The following is a 24,947-nucleotide window of genomic DNA, read 5'->3' on the forward strand; positions in this document are numbered from 1 at the left end:
AAAATGCCTAGTAGCATCCATATGGTGCTATTTAATTTGTTTGACTTCTAATTGCCCGTAAATATGAATAATATAGTGTGATGGTGATTTTTAACAAAGGCACACAATACATGTCAAATCCAAACAGCTCTCTTTTTTATTACTGTACAGTATTTTTGCACAACAATCTCTGTAATCATAATTTCCCAAATAAGGTAACAAATATCTACAAAAACAATTAAGGGGAGAACAAATGCACTATACTACATTAGGAAGTATGAGGTTAGTGTTTGAGAGACAAAAATTTGATGATTTGGCTACAGTAGTCCTTGGCTGAATGCCAGTGGAATATAAGAGGTTGATGACTGAATTTGTCTAGGTGAGGTTACAGATGCTACTTCTAAATTCTACCAAATATTATGTATTCCAGTGTGTGACTGAATTTAGAAAGCAAATGGAAATGGAACGAATGGGAAACTATTGCTATGCATGTGAATACCAAGTAGGATTCACATTGTGTACACAACCACCCAATGTGAATTAAGTATACAAAACAAACAAGCACCATTGAATTAGACTTCATCTGTAATATTTGGTGGAACAACAGACTATAAAAGCATACTTACAAGAAATAGGTTATATTAAGTCGAGCCTGTAAGAAAAAGCACAGTAAAAACATTTGCCAGTAGATTACCAAATCTGAATTATTATTTGATAGAATAACAAAGTGTCCGTTTTTTATTAATTACGGGATAAACTAGCAAGTTAAAATCCAATAAATTAATATTAAAAAATGAAATTAAAAAATGGCACAGATTTTGCAGTAAATGACTCCTTCACCTCCCCTTCTCTCAACATTATTACTTTGAGGACTGACTGACTGGATGGATGGTAAAGTGAAATGATGAATAATCTCTCCCCAGGCTCAAAGAACGAAGTCACCCCTATGAGAAAGTCAAAGTCCTCTAAAGTTCATCCTTTATAGAATCTGTTGCCTCCTCTTCGTCCTGTGCTCCAGTCTCCTCTTCTTCCTCCTCTTCATGCTCCAACTCTTCCTCTTCTTCCTCCTCCTCTTCTCCAGGCTCATCTTTTGTCTCCTCTTTCCTCGCCATCTCTTCTGCCTCCAGTTTCTTCCTCTCCTTCTCCTCCTGGGACTCCTTCATCTTTTTCTCTGGATCCTACAGAACATGAAACAGGGGCAACCTTTTTAACAAACCGCAGGAATTAGCATTTTTACAGTTTGTAGTGTGCTGGTAGGCAAATAGTTACAAATATGTCTTCGTAAGGATCTGAAAGCAAACTAGTGGATTTATTCAGACAAAGCATCCTGGAACAAATTGCAAGGGAACGGGTTGTGGGAGGGAAGGCGACTGAGAGAGACACCAGTGTGAATATGTAAATGTGAACCTGAGAGGTGAGTGCCACTGACCTTAGTCTGACCCCAGGTCTCATTGCCGACTTCTTCTGCCAGCGTAGCATCATCTGTGATCAGGAAGTTATCGAAGATGGTCCCAGATTTCACCTGTGACGGCAATGAATAAGTCTGAATTACTTCAAACATTTCAGGGCAAAAAGACTCAGGGATGCATTTCCTTTTCTCTTTTCAATTAAATTAAAATATAGAGGGCTTTTAAAAAGAATGATTCCCAAACTGAATCCTTTTCAATTCGATTCCACTCTTTATTATTCATTATCAATAACTAAAGTATTAAAAAGACTGAATAAGGGCCTCCACAGTACCTGCCACAGATCCAGGCCAATGACTCCTATGCTGTCAAATCTGTAGATCTCAGAGTCTGCACTGTAGTCTGGATTGTCAATCTCAGGATGCAACCATTTGCCCTTGTAGTCAGGGTTATCGATCCTGCGGGGTTTCCATTCACCCTGAGAAAGCAAACAAATCAATCAAACAGCTGCTCATATAATTGTAGCAGTAATCCAAAGCACAGGGAAAGCTACTGTCACATTGTCTGTGTCCTTGTCTAATATTATGAGTAATAAAATGTGCTCCTGCCATATGTGTAGAGCCAGGAAAACACCCCAGTTATGAAGTGTTTGACTGCTTGCCTTATAGTCAGGGTTGGAGACCATGGGTGGCTCCCATTCACCGTCCATCTCATCATCCCAATCCTCCGGCTGCTTAGCGTCAGGGTCAGCAATGTTCTCGGGACTATCCCAGTCCTGACAAATAACAGAATCATGAACTAATCATTAATAAAAACTACATTCATGAAATACATATTACTCATAAAAGATTGACTAGATGGATTGCTTTTGAATCAGAATAGCTGGCTAGATGCCTGGTCTGCCAGTCTGTTTCTGCCGTTGTCCTGCCCGCACAATAATGTGGCTAGCTAGCGTAGCATTGTTGAATGCAGAAACAGCCATGGGTCCAGGCGGGCTAGGTGTCCATCTTACCCACCTCTGGTTTCTTATCATCTGGGTCCTCCATCCTCTCCCTCTCATCCCAGTCATCTGGTTTCACAGCCTCAGGGTCCTTGACCTTTTTAGGGGGCAGAATGTCCCAGTCCTCCTCCAGACTTCCAGACTCCACCTTCTTGTTGTCAATCTTCACCTCATACATGTTGTCAGGGTTCAGGATCAGAGTGTACAAATGGGTGTACTCATCATCCTGCAAAACAAACATGATTGATTTGGATTCCTCCCAATGAGGATATAAAATATTGAAAAAGCCTGATTTGGGATATAGGCTTACTGTACCTTGCATCTGATATCCTTTCTGATGAGGTGATTCTTGCCCTTGTAGTTGATAATGACATGAACTTTCTTCGTGGCTGGGCCACAGATGTCTGGACCTGGAGAAAAACACTATGATTAGCAATACAAAATAAATATAAGACCTGAACAATTTCTCTGAATGTTGGATGTGTGGCAAGGGAGGAACTGGTTCTCAATCAAATCTCACTGTTCCCAATGAACTTTACCGAACATAATGTTGTAGTTAGAGTCTCCATGCATGTCTGCCTGGTCGAGGTCAGCGGGAAATAGCTTGATGTAGCCTCCCCCGCAGTCGATGTTCTGCTCGTGCTTGACAGTGAACTGGATCACCAGGGTCTTGCCCTGGTTGCTGAAGGGCTCAAAGCGAGCAGAAGAAGAGTAGAAGTGGGCATCCTGGCTGGTCTGGAGACCTGGGGGAAATAAGATATGTTTTGGACTTTTTCCATCTTCAGAGTTGTCCCCTGCTCCACACAGAGAGCAGACATGTGTAGGACTGACATTCTCAAAACAATGCTGGGGTCATAAAACCAGATATTTCATCACACGGAGAGTCATAACCTCAGAGGGATAAAATAAGCCTCTAGCATGTAAGAGAAAATACATTCAAGGTTCTTTATTCTACTGCATGAAGTCTAAGGTCCGAACATCTACCTTTGTCTTTCTCTGCGTCTCCATAGAATTTCCCAGCAGTCAGGACAAATTTCCCATAGTCCGACCTATGGCTGGATTCAACCCAACGGGTATTCCAAGCATCTGACAGAAGAAAAAAATACATTGTTAGAAGCAAATATTAGCAGCTAAGTCAACCATGTATATTGGCATGGTTGAATAATACCAATTTAGCGAACGGTTCATACAATATTTAGGGTTCGCTTGATCCGTTAGCTATCAATTTGTTTAGCTAGATAACTGGCTACCGTGATAGTTAGCCGGCTATCATTTTTTTGCAGTCAGTGTGGCTAAATATACGTGCATTATCGCGTCTCACAAAGCATAGCTAGCTATTATTGTTTCGTGGTTAGATAGCTCACTGATATTAAGATGCTAGCTGTAAAATGTTAGGTCAGCTAGCTGTTAGGTTAGTTGGCAATAGCTGCAGCCCGCATGAAATGAATGGAACTTGCCATCTTCAAACTGCTCTCGAAAATACACCGATGTTTCAGCACTGGCTAGTGCAATCATCAATAGCAAAGACACTAGCATGTTGTAGTTTGCTAATGATTTGGATTTAGCAAAACAATATCAAATGAAAGATCTGACCACCCTGCTCCCCGAAACATGCACAGGTTCCCCCAGTCTGTCCGACCAATCCCCGTCTACTCGGAACAAATGTCCTTATTTCATTGGCTGACAGGGAAATAAACGACCTTGGATGCTGTGGTACATCTGGTACTGTGGCCGCTTTTACCGTAAACCTCAGAAAGGATGAACCACATTGGAGATGTTACGTTCCAAGAAAACTACTGCCAACGATTAAAGAATTGCTGAACAAATATTGCACATAGGGTAGGTGTTACTGCTAATCGAGAACAAAATTCTGCACCCACCGCTCCTGAGTCAAATCATGATCATCAGTAAACTATACACTGAACAAAAATATAAACGCAACAATGTCAAAGATTTGACTGAGTCACAGTTAAGGAGGTGCACCCGATTAGCCACCAACCACCCCATTAAAATGTGGAAAAATCTTACCAATCACACCATTCATATGGTATCCCACACGCCACATGTGTGGTACGCGTTACCTTTGAATAGTGATTCAGAACCACACATTGAACTGTGTGACACGCGACTCTTTCAAAGGTGATTTTGGACATTTTCAACTAAGACTGTTAATTGTTCGGTAAATTGTCCTTTCTCACCAGTAGCAGCGTAGAGCAAGCGTGTTAGCTGCCCCAGCAACTGGCATTACTAAGCTTCCATTTGCTGTCTTGGCGACATGGGGTAAGGGGTTGGTATGTGTTTACCCAAAATGTGTGTTGCTGCCCTAATCAGGCTTCTTCAATTTGGCCGGCAGGTGGTTTTATTTGCCCCCCCAAGTTTTCTGAGAAAAAAAAAATATATATATAAAACAATCTTGTTGGACATAAGACTAAAAACACCAGGAAGTCAGCTCCCAATTGATTTTAATTGTGGAAAACTGTTCCAAAATAGTCCCAAGCATAATAGACACGTGATCGTGTACAAATAATAATCGACTGGATTTATATAGCACTTTTCTATCAACTGAGACACTCAAATCGCATTACATAGTAGGGGAAACTCACCTCATCCACCATCAATGTGTAGTACCCAACCATTTTTGTGCCAGAATGATCACCATACATCAGGTGGAGAGGTGAGGAGTGATATATGCTAATTAGGAATGAGGGGGATGATTAGGTGGCCATGACAGAATGTGACCAGGTTGGGAATTTAGCCATGACACAGGGGTGAACACCCCTACTCTTACAATAAGCGCCATGCAGGTCAGTTAAGAACAAAGTCTTATTTGCAATGACAGCCTAGGAACAACATATTTTTACCTTGTCAGCTCGTGGATTTGATCTTGCAACCTTTCGATTACTAGTCCAACGCTCTAACCACTAGGCTACCTGCCATCCATGTGTGGGATCCAGCCAGAGATAATATGGCGGTGCACTGACTGTGGGGCTGAGACAATATTTTGCTCTGACTGTGTGGGTGGCCACCCAGAAAGACAAAAACATTGTGCACCACCTGGAGATCTGGCAGGTAATTCTCATCGATAATGTTTCTTCATGTGCCCAATTGACAAAGAAACTAATTTCTCAAACATAAGTTAAGTGAAATGGTCAGTGTCTGAGGCCTTCACAGAGGTTTATCCCACGAAAGATCACAGTCATCACATTAAAAACAAGCATTTGTACTATTTGCAGTGGCACTTAAACTGATCAACTAAATGTACTTGCTCTCTGTCTCTATCTGATACATATTTCCACCCACAACTTACTTATTTTCACCAGGTCATGTTCTTCTGCCATGGCCAAATCATTGAAACCCAGCCCAAACTCTTAACCAATACTCTTCCTCTTAAGGATGGTCCATTTAAAAGGACCCACCATTTGCTTTTGAATGGCACTGGAAGCAGAGAGATGGCCATAAGTGCTCACTCTACCACAGTAAACTTCTGAGGGTATTTCATGACTTTGGTAAGTAATAAAGCAGTTTTTTGTTGTAATATCTTATACAGTAAACAAAACATTTTCAACTTCATCTCTACATAACCTTTTTTTTAAGTAAAAAAAAAAATGTTATTAGGCGAGTAGGTCAAGGCAATTTTGTTTGCAATTTCAAATTATATATACTGAGTATATGAAACATTAATACCTGCTCTTTCCATGGCATAGACTGACCGGGTGAATCCCGGTGAAATATATGATCCCTTTGTTGATGTCACTTGTTCCTAATGTTTGGTTTACTCAGTGAATACCCCTTGATTATGGCTTGTGCTTTAATTGTAGTAGCGTAAATGTGTTATGATATCATAAATAGAAGAATAAGAAACTATTACTGGATATAGCCAATGGGATAGTTATTGTCATGGGAGACGTATAACTAATTAAACCCCTTTACAACTTGGAGGACATGGGTTGTGCAGATAAAAGTGAGCAAGACAGTTTCGGTAAGTTATTGCCCTCAAATCATTGAAGGAGAACCTAAAACCTCAGTTTTGAGTTACAGCAGCTGACAATCTGCAGCGGATGTTTATTTTAATGCAGAGTGCACCCCTCAACTCAGTGGCCTTGGGGTTAGTGTCGGCCCTGAGATTGGAAGGTTGGGTTTGAACCCCAGTTCAGTCATAAGACTCTAAAAAGCGTGACCGACTGCATCTCTGTTTGGCATTCCACATTAAGTAGATGGATTCGGGGTAAGGCATTGTGATAGACAAGCATCCTGTCCAAGGGGTATACTTGTATATCAAGTAGCCTCACACTACTGAAACAGGAGATAAGCTTCTGTCCTATTGGCTGTCATTTCTGGGACAAGGCTAAATATAGTGCATCCAGAGGTAATGTTATTTTGCATACATTTTTCACCAAACCTGAACTTCTTAAGCTTGTTGGTTGTGTTTACTGTGTGAAATACAAAGTGTTCTACGTTGTTGACCCCCGAATGATGGTGAAACTGAATTCCTGACTGCGGATCGTGCCGTTACGCATCACAGATATGTCAAGGAAAACAATTTTATATTTGCATTGGAAATGTGTAGTTTTTGCTCCATTCTTTTTAATGGAGCTTTTCATGACTAACTCTTGTTCTTCTTTCAGGCAGAGTGCATGATGTGCGAGTAGAGATCTGCCAGTGTGAGCCAGAAGCAGTGTCATTGGTCAGGTACATGAGCCAGAAGCAGGTTCATTGGTCAGGTGCATGCTCTGGCCTTGCACACCCCGCCAGCCTCAGACTGCAGTGGTCTGCTCACTACTCAAGCAGATAACCAGCCTGCAGCTTGAGAGTGGTGTTACACTCAGGGCCATATGCCTGTCATTACGTTCTCCTCATAGGACAGTAAGTAATCTCTTTTAGAATCTGACTCTATTACCATGTCTACTTTGTCTGCAAAAGTTCATAACCAAATTCCTGTTTTGATAAACATATGTGTCACAGAAACCATGTGCTACTTGTATGTGAAGATGCCTTTGCTGTCTGTGTTGATGGCCTACTCTGATGGAATGCAGTAATGAATCAGAGTGCCTCTAAGTGACTCTGTTCATTCATTTCAGGGAAGAGACTTGTATACTGCCCTGACAAATGAGGCCTATGAGGAGTTCCGACATGGTTCCGTCTGGCCCCAGAAGCTGCCGATGGAACCCAGTGCCCGCTCTGTCCCAAGGTTTGTTGTATTTTTTGGGGCCTATTCAATGTTTTATCACCCCCAAAAAACACATCAGAGCATAAGATACCAATTGTGATCTCGCCCTCTTTTTTTATAAACATAAATCATCTATTAGAAACATCTGTTCAATTTTTTTTGTCAAACAATTGTACAGACAGCAGCATACCACCCTGCATCCCACTGCTGATTTGCTTCTGAAGTTAAGCAGGGTTGGTTCTGGTCGGTCCCTAGATTGGAGACCTGATGCTGCTGGAAGTGGTGTTGGAGGACCAGTAGAAGGCACTCTTTCATCTGGTCTAAAAAAAATATCCCAAATCCCCCAGGGCAGTGATTGCCCTGTGAAGGGTGCTGTCTTTCAGATGGGATGTTAAACGTGTGTCCTGACTCTGTGTTTACTAAAGATCCCATGGCATTTATCGTAAGAGTAGGGGTGTTAACCCTGGTGTCCTGGCTAAATTCCCAATCTGGCCCTCATACCATCACGGTCACCTAATCATCCACAGTTTACAATTGGCTCATTCATCTCCCCTGTAACTATTCCCCAGGTCATTGCTGTAAATGACAATGTGTTCTCAGACAACTTACCTGGTAAAATAAAAACAACTAGACTTCTAGTCTTTAATTTTAAGCAGCAGCTACTCTTCCTGGGGTCCAAAAATGATAAAGTTGTATCCAATTATATTTGACATCTCTTTACAGGACAATGGTAGCAGCGGATGCCCTTTTTGGTTTGCCTAGAAAAAAGTAGTCTGGATCAAGTTATGAGCCACCAGAACATGGGGAAAAGTGCTTTGCAAACCAAGCTGATGTGGATCGATTCATTTGTGAACCCATATCACCAACTGGGGTAATGCCTGAATGTAATATGCGCTGCATTTTAAGGATACCTTCCATTGTTACCTTATTCACCACTGGAAGGGAATGTGAACAAAATCTAGAATTATTTGAACTCATGATATCAAAGCTCGCCACCATTTTCATATTTAAATGATGCAGTTGTCCCTCCACTTCATTTGTTTGACTCAGTGGTGATATTATAGTGGAGCGCTCCAATGGTGATTATGGTGACTAATAACGGTGCTGAAAGATATTGGTGCTTCAGAAAATACATTTGCTGTCTATTTTAAATCTGTCACAGGCGGATACAACTAATTGCATTAGGCTGCATCAAGGGATTTGTGCTTCATTGGCCCGTCAATTCAGGTGTGATAATGTTAGGCTGGATAAAAATGCTTTCTTACTGTTCACTCGAAACAAATGAGGAAAAATGGCATCACTTTGTACTTCCATAATAACTACTATGTTATTACAGTCTAGCGGTATTGGTTATTAGATAACAGCATAACTCCAGCCAACATGTTTCAGAACAATGTTGATACTGCATTTATTACTGTGTATTACTGTGTACTAGCGATATAGGTTTGAGGGCAGCTTGATGTCGTGTTACTAGATACACTGTCATTACTACTTAAACTAGGCATCCATCTCACAACTGCTGAATGATTATGGATGGATAAGTGATTTGTAGTGAACCGCATAGCAGTAAGTAATAGATTTCTGAATACATTTCACTTATGATTCAAACCATGGACCGCATTTCTGTAAATCAATCATTAATGTGCAAAATCCTTCTTCAACCATGAATGGTTATTGTCAGTAGAATCCATATTCCTCCTACCCCTGGGCGAGATCAGGCAACATCACAAAGTTCACTTCCACTGCTATACTGATGACACCCAGCTCTACCCCTCCCTCATCAGCTGCCTTCAGGACATCCAGAGCTGGATGAGCATGAACATCCTCAAACGCAACAAGACAGAGGTCATGCTCATCAGCTCTAAATCCACTCTCTACAAGTATCACCACAGATGGTTTCCCTGTCCCTCTGTAAACACAAGTCAAAAGCATTGGTGTCTCCCTGGATAGTTCCTTCTCTTTCGAACCGACATAAAAACCAGCAACCGGACAGCATTCTTCCACCTCCGCAAAATCTCCAGGCTCCACCCCTCACTGTCACACTCCAGCACCGAAAACCCTATCCATGCCTTGGTTACTTCCTGACTAGACGACTGTAACACTCTACATCACCAGATGCCCACCAATCTCATCAATAGATTCCAGCTGGTTCTGAACTCTGCTGCCAGAATCCACACTAGCACCAGATCAACTGAACACATCAAACCAATACTGGCTCCCTGTGCAATCTTGTATTAATTTTAAAATACTCCTCCTCACCAACAAAGTCCTCCACAACCTGGCACCCACCTACCTCTCTGATCTTCTCCCAGTGTATGCCCTCTACTGCTTCTCCTCTGGTCTCATCTCACCCCATTCCACCTTTGCACCATGGGTGCCCAGGCCTTTAGCTACTATTCACAACCCTACCCCCTTAAACCAAACCCTTACCCTAAACCAACCCTACCCCTTAAACCAAACCCTTACTCTAAACCAAACCCTACCCAACCCTACCCCTTAAACCAAACCCTTACCCTAAACCAACCCTCTTAAACCAACCCTATCCCCTTAAACCAAACCCTTAGTCTAAACCAACCCTACCCCCTTAAACCAAACCCTTAGTCTAAACCAACCCTACCCCCTTAAACCAAACCCTTAGTCTAAACCAACCCTACCCCTTAAACCAAACCCTTACCCTAAACCAACCCTACCCCTTAAACCAAACCCTTACTCTAAACCAACCCTACCCCTTAAACCAAACCCTTACTCTAAACCAACCCTACCCCCTTAAACCAAACCCTTACTCTAAACCAACCCTCCCCCTTAAACCAAACCCTTACCCTAAACCAACCCTCTTAAACCAAACCCTTACCCTAAACCAACCCTATCCCCTTAAACCAAACCCTTAGTCTAAACCAACCCTACCCCTTAAACCAAACCCTTAGTCTAAACCAACCCTACCCCTTAAACCAAACCCTAAAACCAAACCCTTAAACCAAACCAAAACCAACCCTACCCCCTTAAACCAAACCCTTACCCTAAACCAACCCTACCCATTTAAACCAAACCGGTACCCTAAACCAACCCTACCCCTTAAACCAAACCCTTACCCTAAACCAACCCTACCCCTTAAACCAATCCCGTACCCTAAACCAACACTACCCCTTAAACCAAACCCGTACCCTAAACCAACCCTACCCCTTAAACCATACCATTACCCTAAACCAACCCTACCACCTTAAACCAAACCCGTACCCTAAACCAACCCTACCCCACTAAACTAAACCAAACCCGTACCCTAAACCAACACTACCCCTTAAACCAAACCCATACCCTAAACCAACCCTACCCCACTAAACTAAACCCTTACCTAAACCAACCCTACCCCTTAAACCCCATCAAAACCAACCCTAACCCAAACCCGTTAAACCAAACCATCAAATCCCTAAACCAACACTACTAAACCAAATCACCTAAACCAATCCTAAAACCAAACCATTACCCTAAACCAACCCTACCACCTTAAACCAAACCCGTACCTAAACCAACCCTACCCCCTTAAACCAAACCCGTTACCTTAAACCAACCCTACCCCCTTAAACCAAACCCTTACCATAAACCAACCCTACCCCTTAAACCAAACCCTTACCATAAACCAACCCTACCACCTTAAACCAAACCCGTACCCTAAACCAACCCTACCACCTTAAACCAAACCCGTACCCTAAACCAACCCTACCCCACTAAACTAAATCTGTACCCTAAACCAACCTTACCCCACTAAACTAAACCAAACCCGTACCCTAAACCAACCCTACCGCACTAAACTAAACCAAACCAGTACCCTAAACCAACCCTACCCCCTTAAACCAAACCCTTAGTCTAAACCAACCCTACCCCCTTAAACCACACCCTTAGTCTAAACCAACCCTACCCCCTTAAACCAAACCATCACCCTAAACCAACCCTACCACCTTAAACCAAACCCGTACCCTAAACCAACCCTACCCGACTAAACTAAATCCGTACCCTAAACCAACACTACCCCCTTAAACCAAACCATTACCCTAAACCAACCCTACCACCCTAAACCAACCCTACCCGACTAAACTAAATCCGTACCCTAAACCAACCCTACCCCACTAAACTAAATCTGTACCCTAAACCAACCCTACCCCCTTAAACCAAACCCGTACCCTAAACCAACCCTACCCCCTTAAACCAAACCCGTACCTTAAACCAACCCTACCCCCTTAAACCAAACCCTTACCATAAACCAACCCTACCCCCTTAAACCAATCCCGTACCCTAAACCAACCCTACCACCTTAAACCAAACCCGTACCCTAAACCAACCCTACCACCTTAAACCAAACCCGTACCCTAAACCAACCCTACCCCACTAAACTAAATCTGTACCCTAAACCAACCTTACCCCACTAAACTAAACCAAACCCGTACCCTAAACCAACCCTACCCCACTAAACTAAACCAAACCCGTACCCTAAACCAACCCTACCCCTTAAACCAAACCCTTAGTCTAAACCAACCCTACCCCTTAAACCAAACCCTTAGTCTAAACCAACCCTACCCCTTAAACCAAACCATCACCCTAAACCAACCCTACCACCTTAAACCAAACCCGTACCCTAAACCAACCCTACCCGACTAAACTAAATCCGTACCCTAAACCAACACTACCCCTTAAACCAAATCATTACCCTAAACCAACCCTACCCCTTAAACCAAACCATTACCCTAAACCAACCCTACCACCCTAAACCAACCCTACCCGACTAAACTAAATCCGTACCCTAAACCAACCCTACCCCACTAAACTAAACCTGTACCCTAAACCAACCCTACCACCTTAAACCAAACCCGTACCCTAAACCAACCCTACCCCCTTAAACCAAACCCTTACCCTAAACCAACCCTACCCCTTAAACCAATCCCGTACCCTAAACCAACCCTACCCCTTAAACCATACCATTACCCTAAACCAACCCTACTACCTTAAACCAAACCCGTACCCTAAACCAACCCTACCCCACTAAACTAAACCAAACCCGTACCCTAAACCAACACTACCCCCTTAAACCAAACCATACCCTAAACCAACCCTACCCCCTTAAACCAAACCATCACCCTAAACCAACCCTACGACCTTAAACCAAACCCGTACCCTAAACCAACCCTACCCGACTAAACTAAATCCGTACCCTAAACCAACACTACCCCCTTAAACCAAATCCATTACCCTAAACCAACCCTACCCCCTTAAACCAAACCATTACCCTAAACCAACCCTACCACCCTAAACCAACCCTACCCGACTAAACTAAAACCGTACCCTAAACCAACCCTACCCCACCAAACTAAACCCGTAAAACCAACCCTACCCCTTAAACCAAACCCTACCTACCCCTTAAACCAAACCCGTACCTTAAACCAACCCTACCCCTTAAACCAAACCCTTACCATAAACCAACCCTACCCCTTAAACCAATCCCGTACCCTAAACCAACCCTACCACCTTAAACCAAACCCGTACCCTAAACCAACCCTACCACCTTAAACCAAACCCGTACCCCACTAAACTAAATCTGTACCCTAAACCAACCTTACCCCACTAAACTAAACCAAACCCGTACCCTAAACCAACCCTACCCCACTAAACTAAACCAAACCCGTACCCTAAACCAACCCTACCCCCTTAAACCAAACCCTTAGTCTAAACCAACCCTACCCCCTTAAACCAAACCCTTAGTCTAAACCAACCCTACCCCCTTAAACCAAACCATCACCCTAAACCAACCCTACCACCTTAAACCAAACCCGTACCCTAAACCAACCCTACCCGACTAAACTAAATCCGTACCCTAAACCAACACTACCCCCTTAAACCAAATCATTACCCTAAACCAACCCTACCCCCTTAAACCAAACCATTACCCTAAACCAACCCTACCACCCTAAACCAACCCTACCCGACTAAACTAAATCCGTACCCTAAACCAACCCTACCCCACTAAACTAAACCCGTACCCTAAACCAACCCTACCACCTTAAACCAAACCCGTACCCTAAACCAACCCTACCCCCTTAAACCAAACCATTACCCTAAACCAACCCTACCCCCTTAAACCAAACCCGTACCCTAAACCAACCCTACCCCCTTAAACCATACCATTACCCTAAACCAACCCTACTACCTTAAACCAAACCCGTACCCTAAACCAACCCTACCCCACTAAACTAAACCAAACCCGTACCCTAAACCAACACTACCCCTTAAACCAAACCCATACCCTAAACCAACCCTACCCCTTAAACCAAACCATCACCCTAAACCAACCCTACGACCTTAAACCAAACCCGTACCCTAAACCAACCCTACCCCTAAACTAAACCATTACCCTAAACCAACACTACCCCTTAAACCAAATCATTACCCTAAACCAACCCTACCCCCTTAAACCAAACCATTACCCTAAACCAACCCTACCACCCTAAACCAACCCTACCCGACTAAACTAAAACCGTACCCTAAACCAACCCTACCCCACTAAACTAAACCCGTACCCTAAACCAACCCTACCCCTTAAACCAAACCCGTACCCTAAACCAACCCTACCCCTTAAACCAAACCGCACCTTAAACCAACCCTACCCCTTAAACCAAACCCTTACCATAAACCAACCCTACCCCTTAAACCAAATCCCGTACCCTAAACCAACCCTACCACCTTAAACCAAACCCGTACCCTAAACCAACCCTACCACCTTAAACCAAACCCGTACCCTAAACCAACCCTACCCCACTAAACTAAATCTGTACCCTAAACCAACCTTACCCCACTAAACTAAACCAAACCCGTACCCTAAACCAACCCTACCCCACTAAACTAAACCAAACCCGTACCCTAAACCAACCCTACCCCTTAAACCAAACCCTTAGTCTAAACCAACCCTACCCCTTAAACCAAACCCTTAGTCTAAACCAACCCTACCCCTTAAACCAAACCATCACCCTAAACCAACCCTACCACCTTAAACCAAACCCGTACACCCTAAACCAACCCTACCCGACTAAACTAAATCCGTACCCTAAACCAACACTACCCCTTTAAACCAAATCATTACCCTAAACCAACCCTACCCCCTTAAACCAAACCATTACCCTAAACCAACCCTACCACCCTAAACCAACCCTACCCGACTAAACTAAATCCGTACCCTAAACCAACCCTACCCCACTAAACTAAACCCCGTACCCTAAACCAACCCTACCACCTTAAACCAAACCCTTACCCTAAACCAACCCTACCCCTTAAACCAAACCCTTACCCTAAACCAACCCTACCCCTTAAACCAATCCCATCACCCTAAACCAACCCTACCCCCTTAAACCAAACCCGTACCCTAAACCAACCCTACCCCTTAAACCAAACCGCACCCTAAACCAACCCTACCCCTTAAACCAAACCATTACCCTAAACCAACCCTACCCCCTTAAACCAAATCCATACCCTAAACCAACCCTACCACCCTAAACCAACCCTACCCCACTAAACTAAATCATTACCCTAAACCAACCCTACCCCTTAAACCAAACCATTACCCTAAACCAACCCTACCACCCTAAACCAACCCTACCCGACTAAACTAAACCGTACCCTAAACCAACCCTACCCCACTAAACTAAACCCGTACCCTAAACCAACCCTACCCCTTAAACCAAACCCGTACCCTAAACCAACCCTACCCCTTAAACCAAACCCGTACCTTAAACCAACCCTACCCCCTTAAACCAAACCCCTTACCATAAACCAACCCTACCCCCTTAAACCAATCCTACCCTAAACCAACCCTACCACCTTAAACCAAACCCGTACCCTAAACCAACCCTACCACCTTAAACCAAACCCGTACCCTAAACCAACCCTACCCCACTAAACTAAATCTGTACCCTAAACCAACCTTACCCCACTAAACTAAACCAAACCCGTACCCTAAACCAACCCTACCCCACTAAACTAAACCAAACCCGTACCCTAAACCAACCCTACCCCTTAAACCAAACCCTTAGTCTAAACCAACCCTACCCCCTTAAACCAAACCCTTAGTCTAAACCAACCCTACCCCTTAAACCAAACCATCACCCTAAACCAACCCTACCACCTTAAACCAAACCCGTACCCTAAACCAACCCTACCACCCTAAACCAACCCTACCCGACTAAACTAAATCCGTACCCTAAACCAACACTACCCCTTAAACCAAATCATTACCCTAAACCAACCCTACCCCCTTAAACCAAACCATTACCCTAAACCAACCCTACCACCCTAAACCAACCCTACCCGACTAAACTAAATCCGTACCCTAAACCAACCCTACCCCACTAAACTAAACCTGTACCCTAAACCAACCCTACCACCTTAAACCAAACCCGTACCCTAAACCAACCCTACCCCTTAAACCAAACCCTTACCCTAAACCAACCCTACCCCCTTAAACCAATCCCGTACCCTAAACCAACCCTACCCCTTAAACCAAACCCATACCCTAAACCAACCCTACCCCACTAAACTAAACCCTTACCCTAAACCAACCCTACCCCCTTAAACCAAACCATCACCCTAAACCAACCCTACCACCTTAAATCAAACCCGTACCCTAAACCAACCCTACCCGACTAAACTAAATCCGTACCCTAAACCAACACTACCCCTTAAACCAAATCATTACCCTAAACCAACCCTACCCCTTAAACCAAACCATTACCCTAAACCAACCCTACCACCTTAAACCAAACCCGTACCCTAAACCAACCCTACCCCACTAAACTAAACCCTTACCCTAAACCAACCCTACCCCTTAAACCAAACCCGTACCCTAAACCAACCCTACCCCTTAAACCAAACCCGTACCTAAACCAACCCTACCCCCTTAAACCAAACCCTTACCATAAACCAACCCTACCCCTTAAACCAATCCCGCACCCTAAACCAACCCTACCACCTTAAACCAAACCCGTACCCTAAACCAACCCTACCACCTTAAACCAAACCCGTAAAACCAACCCTACCCCACTAAACTAAATCTGTACCCTAAACCAACCTTACCCCACTAAACTAAACCAAACCCGTACCCTAAACCAACCCTACCCCACTAAACTAAACCAAACCCGTACCCTAAACCAACCCTACCCCTTAAACCAAACCCTTAGTCTAAACCAACCCTACCCCCTTAAACCAAACCCTTAGTCTAAACCAACCCTACCCCTTAAACCAAACCATCACCCTAAACCAACCCTACCACCTTAAACCAAACCCGTACCCTAAACCAACCCTACCCGACTAAACTAAATCCGTACCCTAAACCAACACTACCCCTTAAACCAAATCATTACCCTAAACCAACCCTACCCCTTAAACCAAACCATTACCCTAAACCAACCCTACCACCCTAAACCAACCCTACCCGACTAAACTAAATCCGTACCCTAAACCAACCCTACCCCACTAAACTAAACCCGTACCCTAAACCAACCCTACCACCTTAAACCAAACCCGTACCCTAAACCAACCCTACCCCCTTAAACCAAACCCTTACCCTAAACCAACCCTACCCCTTAAACCAATCCCGTTTGTACCCTAAACCAACCCTACCCCTTAAACCAATCCCGTACCTAAACCAACCCTACCCCTTAAACCAAACCGCACCCTAAACCAACCCTACCCCCTTAAACCAAACCATTACCCTAAACCAACCCTACCCCCTTAAACCAAATCCGTGTAAACCAACCCTACCCCTTAAACCAAACCATTACCTAAACCAACCCTACCACCCTAAACCAACCCTACCCCACTAAACTAAATCCGTGTAAACCAACCCTACCCCACTAAACTAAACCAAACCCGTACCCTAAACCAACTCCACCCCTTAAACCAAACCCGTACCCTAAACCAACCTTACCCCTTAAACCAAACCGCACCCTAAACCAACCCTACCCCCTTAAACCAAACCATTACCCTAAACCAACCCTACCCCTTAAACCAAATCCATACCCTAAACCAACCCTACCCCTTAAACCAAACCATTACCCTAAACCAACCCTACCACCCTAAACCAACCCTACCCCACTAAACTAAATCCGATTCCCTAAACCAACCCTACCCCACTAAACTAAACCAAAACCGTGACCCTAAACCAACCCTACCCCCTTAAACCAAACCCGGACAAACCAACCTTTTTACCCCTTAAACCAAACCGCACCCTAAACCAACCCTACCCCTTAAACCAAACCATTACCCTAAACCACCTCTGAACAAAACAAGTTATAGGCAGACACACTGCTCTTATAACCAGCAGCTTTGTGGCAGCGGGTCTTGCAGGAGGTATTAAGTGAACGCCCATAGTTACCAATCCGGTTCTGTAATTTGAAAGGAAAGCATTGTCGTTAAATGTAACTCAACTAAAAACATTCAAGCATAACACTGTATAACTTCTGTCTTGATAAAATACTGTTTACAGTACCGTAATTAAACATGATTTTACACTGTTGCCTGATCCTGCCTAATCCGCAGTGTTTTAGTGGTGGGTTGTTTATTCTTTAATTCACAATATTCTAATAATACAGGGGGTTAGGGAAAGACAACACTTGGCCTGGGGTCGTTCAGTGGTCTTGTGCTGTAGTGGAAGGTCTCCCCATTATGGTTGCACCAATCCAATGCTTTTAAATGCATGAGGTGAAATGAAAGTGTGAACACTTCTGGATGCTGGGTATCAGAACACAGCCTATTTCTTTCCCCGAAATCAATTTGCCCCCCCCAATCCCTCTTTCCACTAACCCTTCAAAATACACCAACCCTGTAGTCACAGGTCCCTAATTCCACCTCCCTCTCACCCCTTCCCTCAATTTCATACCTTAACTAGACAAGGGTAGTCCTGTAGCTGCAGCAGCCTCCGTCACCAGGGACGAGGCCCTCCTTTCATACCCCGTTCATGATAAAACACAAGGGTGCCCGTTAGCCATTATGTTTCTTACTACAAAATTAATATATCACATTTTAAATTATAACATGGGGGTATGTAAGTGTTTCCTTGTCTATGAACAAGAGACTTCAGGCCTTTGGGTCAAACTGAAAGGTAATTAGCCGTTGCCAGCAAGACCAAAAGCCCTTGGTTATTGTAGGAGCCAGTCTTTTCATTATACCGCACTCACATAGAGCCTACTACAGGTTACAATATGAAGCAAATGAAAAGCACTTAAAGCAGCAATCAGCAGTAGAAACAAAGCATCTTCTGTCTTCTTGGGACTGGGCTGGAGAAATGTTACCACTCAAATTCATAGCCAGAGCTATAGATGCAAGGACTGACCTTCCTTGATATAGCTTGAGGCTACAGTGGTTACATTTACTTTGTTAAAAAAACATTGGAGTAAAACTAGCTTTTATTAGGGGTTCTGGTGGGGTATGACAAACTAAGCTCATAAGGCATTTATAAGTAATATCTTAAAGAATCAATGGGTACATGTAATTTTAAATCCAAAGATGTGTCAACTGCTGATTTCCCCTTTAAGAGCCTAAAGACAAGTAGCTAGCTAATCTGACTAATTATTTCACTTGTTTATTCTTGAGACAAACATTGCAGGGAATTGTTGAACATACCTTATGTTTACCTTTAATAGGCAAGTCAGTTAAGAACAAATGGTTATTTACAATGACGGACTATGAACAGTGGGTTAACTGCCTTGTTCAGGCCACGGAACCTTGGTTGATGGGAGACGCCATCATTGAGTGGGAACAAAGAAATTACAGGTCGCTAGGTGATGATTGCTAACATTCTTTTGGTGGTACTAGAGTTAAGGGTTGCGTCAATCGAATCTGGTATCAGGATAAATATGAGTCACCGATTGTATACTATGTACTTTTTATTAGCTAAGCAATAAGTGGTAAATGCAATTTTCGTATATACAGGCTCGCTGTCACACCTCGCAGGGCAAATAGAACTGACTTGTTCCTGACAGAGACTGGGCGTGGTTTAAACTCACTCAACCTATCGTTGATCGTTGGCGCCCGAGCTGATCCCAGCCCCCTAGGCGCTTCAGCCGTCAGTAGTAGAATATCTATGCGCCCATGCTCAATACAGTTATCACACACCTGGCTCCTGTTATCTAACAGGAGACCGTTTCTCGCAACACTACGTTCTGAATGTGCCCCCACAACTCACTGCAGTTCATGTTATTTTTCCATCATGAGAAAGGCCCATGGCCCTGAAACTGTTGACAATGTCTCAAGTCAGCTGTGTTGCATAACACACAGCCACAAGCCAACAGCCGAGAACATGCAATCACATAGTAACGGGCTATAGTGCATAACACAGAATCCTCACACTAGCCATCTCGGAGACTATGAAAATCAGGGTCTAAACAGCACCAAGTTAAAGCATGCTTTTATAACTATACTTGCCAATGCCGTTATGAAGTTGTAGAACAACGTTCCTGTTACAAGGTACACTCCCGAACAAAAACCAAGAACAATTACCCACGTAACCCAAGACCGACAAAACTCCCGGGAAAGACTGGGGGTTGAGTATCACAGTACAATGTGGTTCTGTATCACTATTCAAAAGGTAACACATACCCCACGTGGAGTAACATGTCTGGTGAGTATGCAGGCCATGGAACGTCAATTTATGGGAAATATGTGTAGATCCTTGAGACTGTGCATTGCTGAAACGAGGCTATGGCTGCAGATGAGTGCCAGGACAATGGCCTCACCATCGTCTCTGCACATTTAAATTGCCCACCTGTCCGTCAACCACCACGTGGCTGTTCAAAATTAACATACACACGACATTATTGTTATGGACAACAGCAAGTGAAACCAATGCTTAGAGTATACTTTATTGACCAATCTATAGTTAACACTACATTTACAGTTTAAGTATGTATATTTTGACAGCACAATAAAATAGTGAACATTGCAGGTCAGTGGTAATTGTCCTTGCACCTTCATGACCAAACCCTGTGGGAAGAGGAAGACAAGTTAACCAAATGAAGTTACAGTCAACCATTAGGATGTCAATGGGGCAAGATCAGTATTCTTGTAGTCATCAAGATCTCAGGGAGAGAGTTCAAGAACTGAATCATCATTTGCTCACCCCCACATATAAAAACATGGACCAGGTCACTGAAACAATGGCAGTGACAGACTTAAACAAGCCACTTCTGTATACATGAAACATACCTGCGCAGTTTATATTGAGGCGCCAAGGACATTACAAACGCAACTGGTCTGACAGCCTCCAGGAACCTAGTGGAAAGGAAAAAGTTAGTGCAGCACATAGCATGAACTGATGAGTCGATGCGCTTCACTTTAGCCTCAGAAGTAAATGGAACGGTAGGAGTATAATCAGTGTACTCATATGGCAGAATCTTTTCATCACAGGCTGCTGAACTGTAAAGTCAATGTAGCCCAAGCGCTTACCTTGGCCTGTGGCTCATTTTGCGATGTAACTCTAAAACAGCAAGATCAGCCAATTTTCCATGTCTGAAAGATAAAAATGGTGTCAAGAAGAACAGAGGGAAGCCATCGTCAAAGTCCCATATATACACTGAACAAAAATATAAATGCAACATGTAAACTGTTGGTCCCATGAGCTGAACTTTCCCATGCACACAAAATGCTACTGAAAATGTGCACAATGCATTTCCATCCCTGTTAGTGAGAGTTTTCTTTGCCAAGATACTCCAGCCACTTTACAGGTGGCATATCAATAAACAGCATGACCATTATACACATTGTGCTGGGGACAATAACAGGAAACTAATCTGTGCAGTTTCCACAAAGCCAGACATCCAATGAGTACCATTGGTATGCTGACTATAGGACCGCCCACAAGAGCTGTTGCCAGGTAAAAATTGTGAATTTTGAGACACACCACCCAGACAGCTGATTAAACTGGGGGATTTCTATCAATTAAAGCCCTGGGGGGGCTCATTCTGGTTGGGCCTGGCACCACTGCCCAGCCATGTGAAATCCATAGATTTGGGCATAATGGGTTTATTTCAGTTGACTTGAAATATGAACTCAGCAAAACCATTGAAATTGTTACATGTTGAATTTATATTTCCGTGTAATAGCCGATACATCAGATAGGAGCGAAAGACAATGCTGAGTGTTCTTCATGGTTAATCTGCTGAACTATGCTGTCATCATTGTATCGGCAATGGTCAAGTGTTCCAGCTGCAGTAAACAACTTACAGGCAACTGTATTGATGAGTCCGACTAGAGGTTCCAACCATCCGACAACTTGAGGCACAACTGAAGAACAAATAAAGCTAGTTAATTTCAGCTGTACATAGAGGGGTAGGGTCCTTTCAAAATTACTGCAGACCGTTTCAGTTATCTAAATTCTTTCACATAGTCTCAGAGAGATTCCCAATGATACTTTAAACATCATCAACGGCATAGTCAACAATGCATATGGTCCAAAACTAAGGGTTCCATGCAAAGCACTTACCCACGCTCCTGGATGTCCTGGTTTCCTTAACAAGGTCAGCTTAAAGGTGGTTTTAACCTAAGGAAAGTTGCTCTGTCAATATTTCCAGCCAAAACAATTATATAACGCTGCCAAATGGATATCCATCAGTTTGAAAATGTGTCAGAAATCACTTCTGTCCACTACTCTTATTCAAATATTCATCACGTAGGTTTGATATTAAGTACAATGAGTTGGATGTGAAGCCATGCCATACCTGATCGTACACCATAGTCATCCAGGATCGAGCAGATTGATCCTCATAATCTGAAAGGTTAGAAGAGCATGATAAAATAATGGGCAACAGTTTAAGTGAAATGAACAGTTAGAAGTGCAAATCCATGTCTGGTCAGTAAAGTTGGCGTTTCTTCATTTATTTCAGATGTCCCTACCAACATGTTTCTCATCATATCAGACATGGGTGAAATTCTACCAGAAAACTACCAGACATAACTAGGTAGCTAAACATGAAGCCAATTCTCATAGCCGACTTGACAAGAATCACTTGCACACCAGCAACTCTTATTCAAACGAATGTGGGCTTGATATAAAAAATCCATGTTTGATGGGAATGCGTGCCATACCTGATCGTAAACCATTTTCGCTGAGTCATTCATCAGGATCAAGTAACGTTAGGTTGTACGTCATAATCTGAAAGGTTAGAAGAGTATGATAAGATACCTGGCAAAGTTAAGTGGAGTGAACAGTTAGAAGCGCAAAACCATGTCTGGTCAGTAAAGTCGGCGTTTCATCAAAAGTCCCTAACATGAATTTCGTCATAAATTAAAAGACAGACGTGTTCGAATTAACACTGGCTATGTAAATGTCTAATGAATCCAAAAATGTGTAACTTCAGTCTCGTGAGTATATTTGATCTGGTGCTAACAATTAGCACGTGGCGGTTCAGGCCAAACGGAACCAGTGTGTTCGACCTCCAATGTCCAGGAAATTCCAAATAAACTGTTATTTACGCGCTGTGTCCCTCTATTGTTGAAGTATTATATTGTTGCAACAAAATAATGTCAAAATATGTTCGTAGATCAAATATGCAGTTGCGTTGAGCAACTAGCTTCATTTACCTCCGTTACGGCCGGTATGCACCCCCCCCCCCCAAAAAAAAAAATATTCTAAATGAATTTACAAGCGACATTCGCGGCGAGAAGTACATACCGGATGTAAATGAAAATAATTACTCAACGGAACTCTGTTCAACGAAAGTATTTTTACATTAATATTAGCAGAGCTGGCGGTGAATGGAAGTTTGAAACCGCAACGCACTGAAAACGTTACTGGTTCAAGGACACACATGAAAATACACCACCATGCAATACAAAAAGCCAAATAGCTACGTAAGACACATAAAATACACATTTTGAGTAGGTCGCATAAGAGTCCAGTTCTTTTAACGTTACATTATCTTCTAAAGCAAATACAAATGTAATAGTTACCATTTTGTAGCCCGCACAGTATGAACTGTACACCATACACTGTTGAGTTAAGCGCGGAAGAGGATTTCATGAAGGGGTGACGTTGGTATTTATACTATCACCCTGCTGCCTTGTGGGAAAATTCGGTATCACATTACATGATGTCATACATAGCCATAACGTCAAAGACAGTACAGTACGTGATAACACGTTTTGCCGAAGCAGCGCAATCATTTTTACGTAATTAATTTCATTATTCTTTTGGCCAAATTTCATATACACAAATGTAAATTTACAAACAGAAAACCAAATTTTCGTACCCTACAAAAATAAATTGAACTGTATTTTAAGACGGTTAAATGCTCTACTAACAAAAAAGCTGTTGGAATTGTAAGTATATGCATGTCCCTTAAGGTCCTTGTGTAATTGTAATGTGATATTGTACCCCCTAGCTCGATTTTCTATTGTTTATAATCTATGTATGCTTGTGTTCCCTCATGTGCTTTATGTATTGATTTGATATTAAAAAAAATAAACGTTTTGCCGAAGCCGCACACTCACTTGTGCGCCAGTTTCGTCCAACATTGGTTTTGTTCTAAAAGAAAACATTATGGTTTTACTTTTAATAGTTCTACCATGTATATGTACGATAAGAAAGCAGTGAATGTGTTTAGCTAGCTAGCCAACTATAGTAGCTAACCAAATAGAAATCTGGATTATTGAATGGCTCCCACTGACTGAGACATGGAGGGCATAGTTTAGCCTTTTCTTTCCATACTGGTAAATTAGCTAGCCTGATTAAGCAAGATAGCCATAGTCTGACTAAGCAGGACAGTAGACACTATACTAAAGTTTACCAGGCCAGCTCTGATAAACAATATGGGCTTGCATTTCTGGTTCCTAAACTCCAATATAATGAGTGTGTAGTCTATTTTAATTTCCATTTCAAGTCTATCTGTATTTATGAACTCGGAAATAGAAAAACTATTAACTGTGTAATAAAATTATTCTACTTTGTTTTTCCCTCGTGTGTGTGTGTGTGTGTGTCTGAGGGGGGGCTTGCAAACTAAAGAACACCATCCCAACCGTGAAGCACGGGGGTGGCAGCATCATGTTGTGTGGGTGCTTTGCTGCAGGAGGGACTGGTGCATTTCACAAAATAGATGGCATCATGAGGCAGGACAATTATGTGGATATATTGAAGCAACATCTCAAGACATCAGTAGGGAACTTAAAGCTTGGTTGCAAATGGGTCTTCCAAATGGACAATGACCCCAAGCATACTTCCAAAGTTGTGGCAAAATGGCTTAAGGACAACAAAGTCAAGGTATTGGAGTGGCCATCACAAAGCCCTGACCTCATTCCTATAGAAAATGTGTGCGCAGAACTGAAAAAGCATGTGCGAGCAAGGAGGCCAACAAACCTGACTCAGTTACAC

General features: G+C 43.0%; 1 protein-coding gene, 1 long non-coding RNA gene and 5 other non-coding genes across 8 annotated transcripts; all 7 read right to left on the bottom strand.

Annotated features, from left to right (window-relative positions):
- Positions 1 to 118: 118 nt before the first annotated feature.
- LOC112260371 (calreticulin) lies at positions 119 to 4,497 on the bottom strand. Of its 2 annotated transcripts, none has more exons than XM_024435423.2 (9): positions 4,414 to 4,497; positions 3,370 to 3,471; positions 2,925 to 3,128; positions 2,701 to 2,795; positions 2,402 to 2,611; positions 2,047 to 2,160; positions 1,720 to 1,863; positions 1,409 to 1,501; positions 119 to 1,157 (listed from the first exon to the last, which is right to left on the bottom strand). In XM_024435423.2, exons 1-9 carry the CDS (start codon positions 4,448 to 4,450, stop codon positions 945 to 947), a joined length of 1,212 nt encoding a protein of 403 aa, XP_024291191.1. In that variant the 5' UTR covers positions 4,451 to 4,497; the 3' UTR covers positions 119 to 944. The 2 variants fall into 2 exon arrangements, with proteins under 2 accessions (XP_024291191.1, XP_024291189.1); XM_024435421.2 differs by lacking the exon at positions 4,414 to 4,497 and adding an exon at positions 3,843 to 4,050.
- Positions 4,498 to 20,429: 15,932 nt separating this feature from the next.
- On the bottom strand, positions 20,430 to 23,630 carry LOC112260372. Its single transcript, XR_002955008.2, has 8 exons — positions 23,531 to 23,630; positions 22,667 to 22,733; positions 22,300 to 22,349; positions 22,065 to 22,121; positions 21,806 to 21,865; positions 21,029 to 21,091; positions 20,789 to 20,854; positions 20,430 to 20,566 (listed from the first exon to the last, which is right to left on the bottom strand). It is a non-coding gene; the product is annotated as an uncharacterized LOC112260372 (long non-coding RNA).
- On the bottom strand, positions 20,920 to 20,992 carry LOC112261179. Its single transcript, XR_002955131.1, has one exon. It is a non-coding gene; the product is annotated as a small nucleolar RNA SNORD47 (small nucleolar RNA).
- LOC112261184 lies at positions 21,685 to 21,768 on the bottom strand. The gene has a single exon (XR_002955135.1). It is a non-coding gene; the product is annotated as a small nucleolar RNA snR60/Z15/Z230/Z193/J17 (small nucleolar RNA).
- LOC112261173 lies at positions 21,936 to 22,012 on the bottom strand. The gene has a single exon (XR_002955127.1). It is a non-coding gene; the product is annotated as a small nucleolar RNA SNORD79 (small nucleolar RNA).
- On the bottom strand, positions 22,186 to 22,255 carry LOC112261188. The gene has a single exon (XR_002955139.1). It is a non-coding gene; the product is annotated as a small nucleolar RNA SNORD75 (small nucleolar RNA).
- LOC112261181 lies at positions 22,423 to 22,502 on the bottom strand. The gene has a single exon (XR_002955132.1). It is a non-coding gene; the product is annotated as a small nucleolar RNA SNORD74 (small nucleolar RNA).
- Positions 23,631 to 24,947: the final 1,317 nt, after the last annotated feature.

This window comes from Oncorhynchus tshawytscha, linkage group LG10, assembly GCF_018296145.1.
Source record: "Oncorhynchus tshawytscha isolate Ot180627B linkage group LG10, Otsh_v2.0, whole genome shotgun sequence".
In the NCBI taxonomy this organism is placed as follows: domain Eukaryota; kingdom Metazoa; phylum Chordata; class Actinopteri; order Salmoniformes; family Salmonidae; genus Oncorhynchus; species Oncorhynchus tshawytscha.

What these genes read in the sequence shown, in the direction of transcription:
- LOC112260371 (XM_024435421.2), bottom strand. Translation starts at nt 3,921, where the DNA reads ATGCTAGTGTCTTTGCTATTGATGATTGCACTAGCCAGTGCTGAAACA. An exon ending in TTGGCCTGGATCTGTGGCAG is followed by an intron (nt 1,502 to 1,719) that starts GTACTGTGGAGG and finishes TTGCCGTCACAG; the next exon opens with GTGAAATCTGGGACCATCTT. An exon ending in AGACCTGGGGTCAGACTAAG is followed by an intron (nt 1,158 to 1,408) that starts GTCAGTGGCACT and finishes CATGTTCTGTAG; the next exon opens with GATCCAGAGAAAAAGATGAA.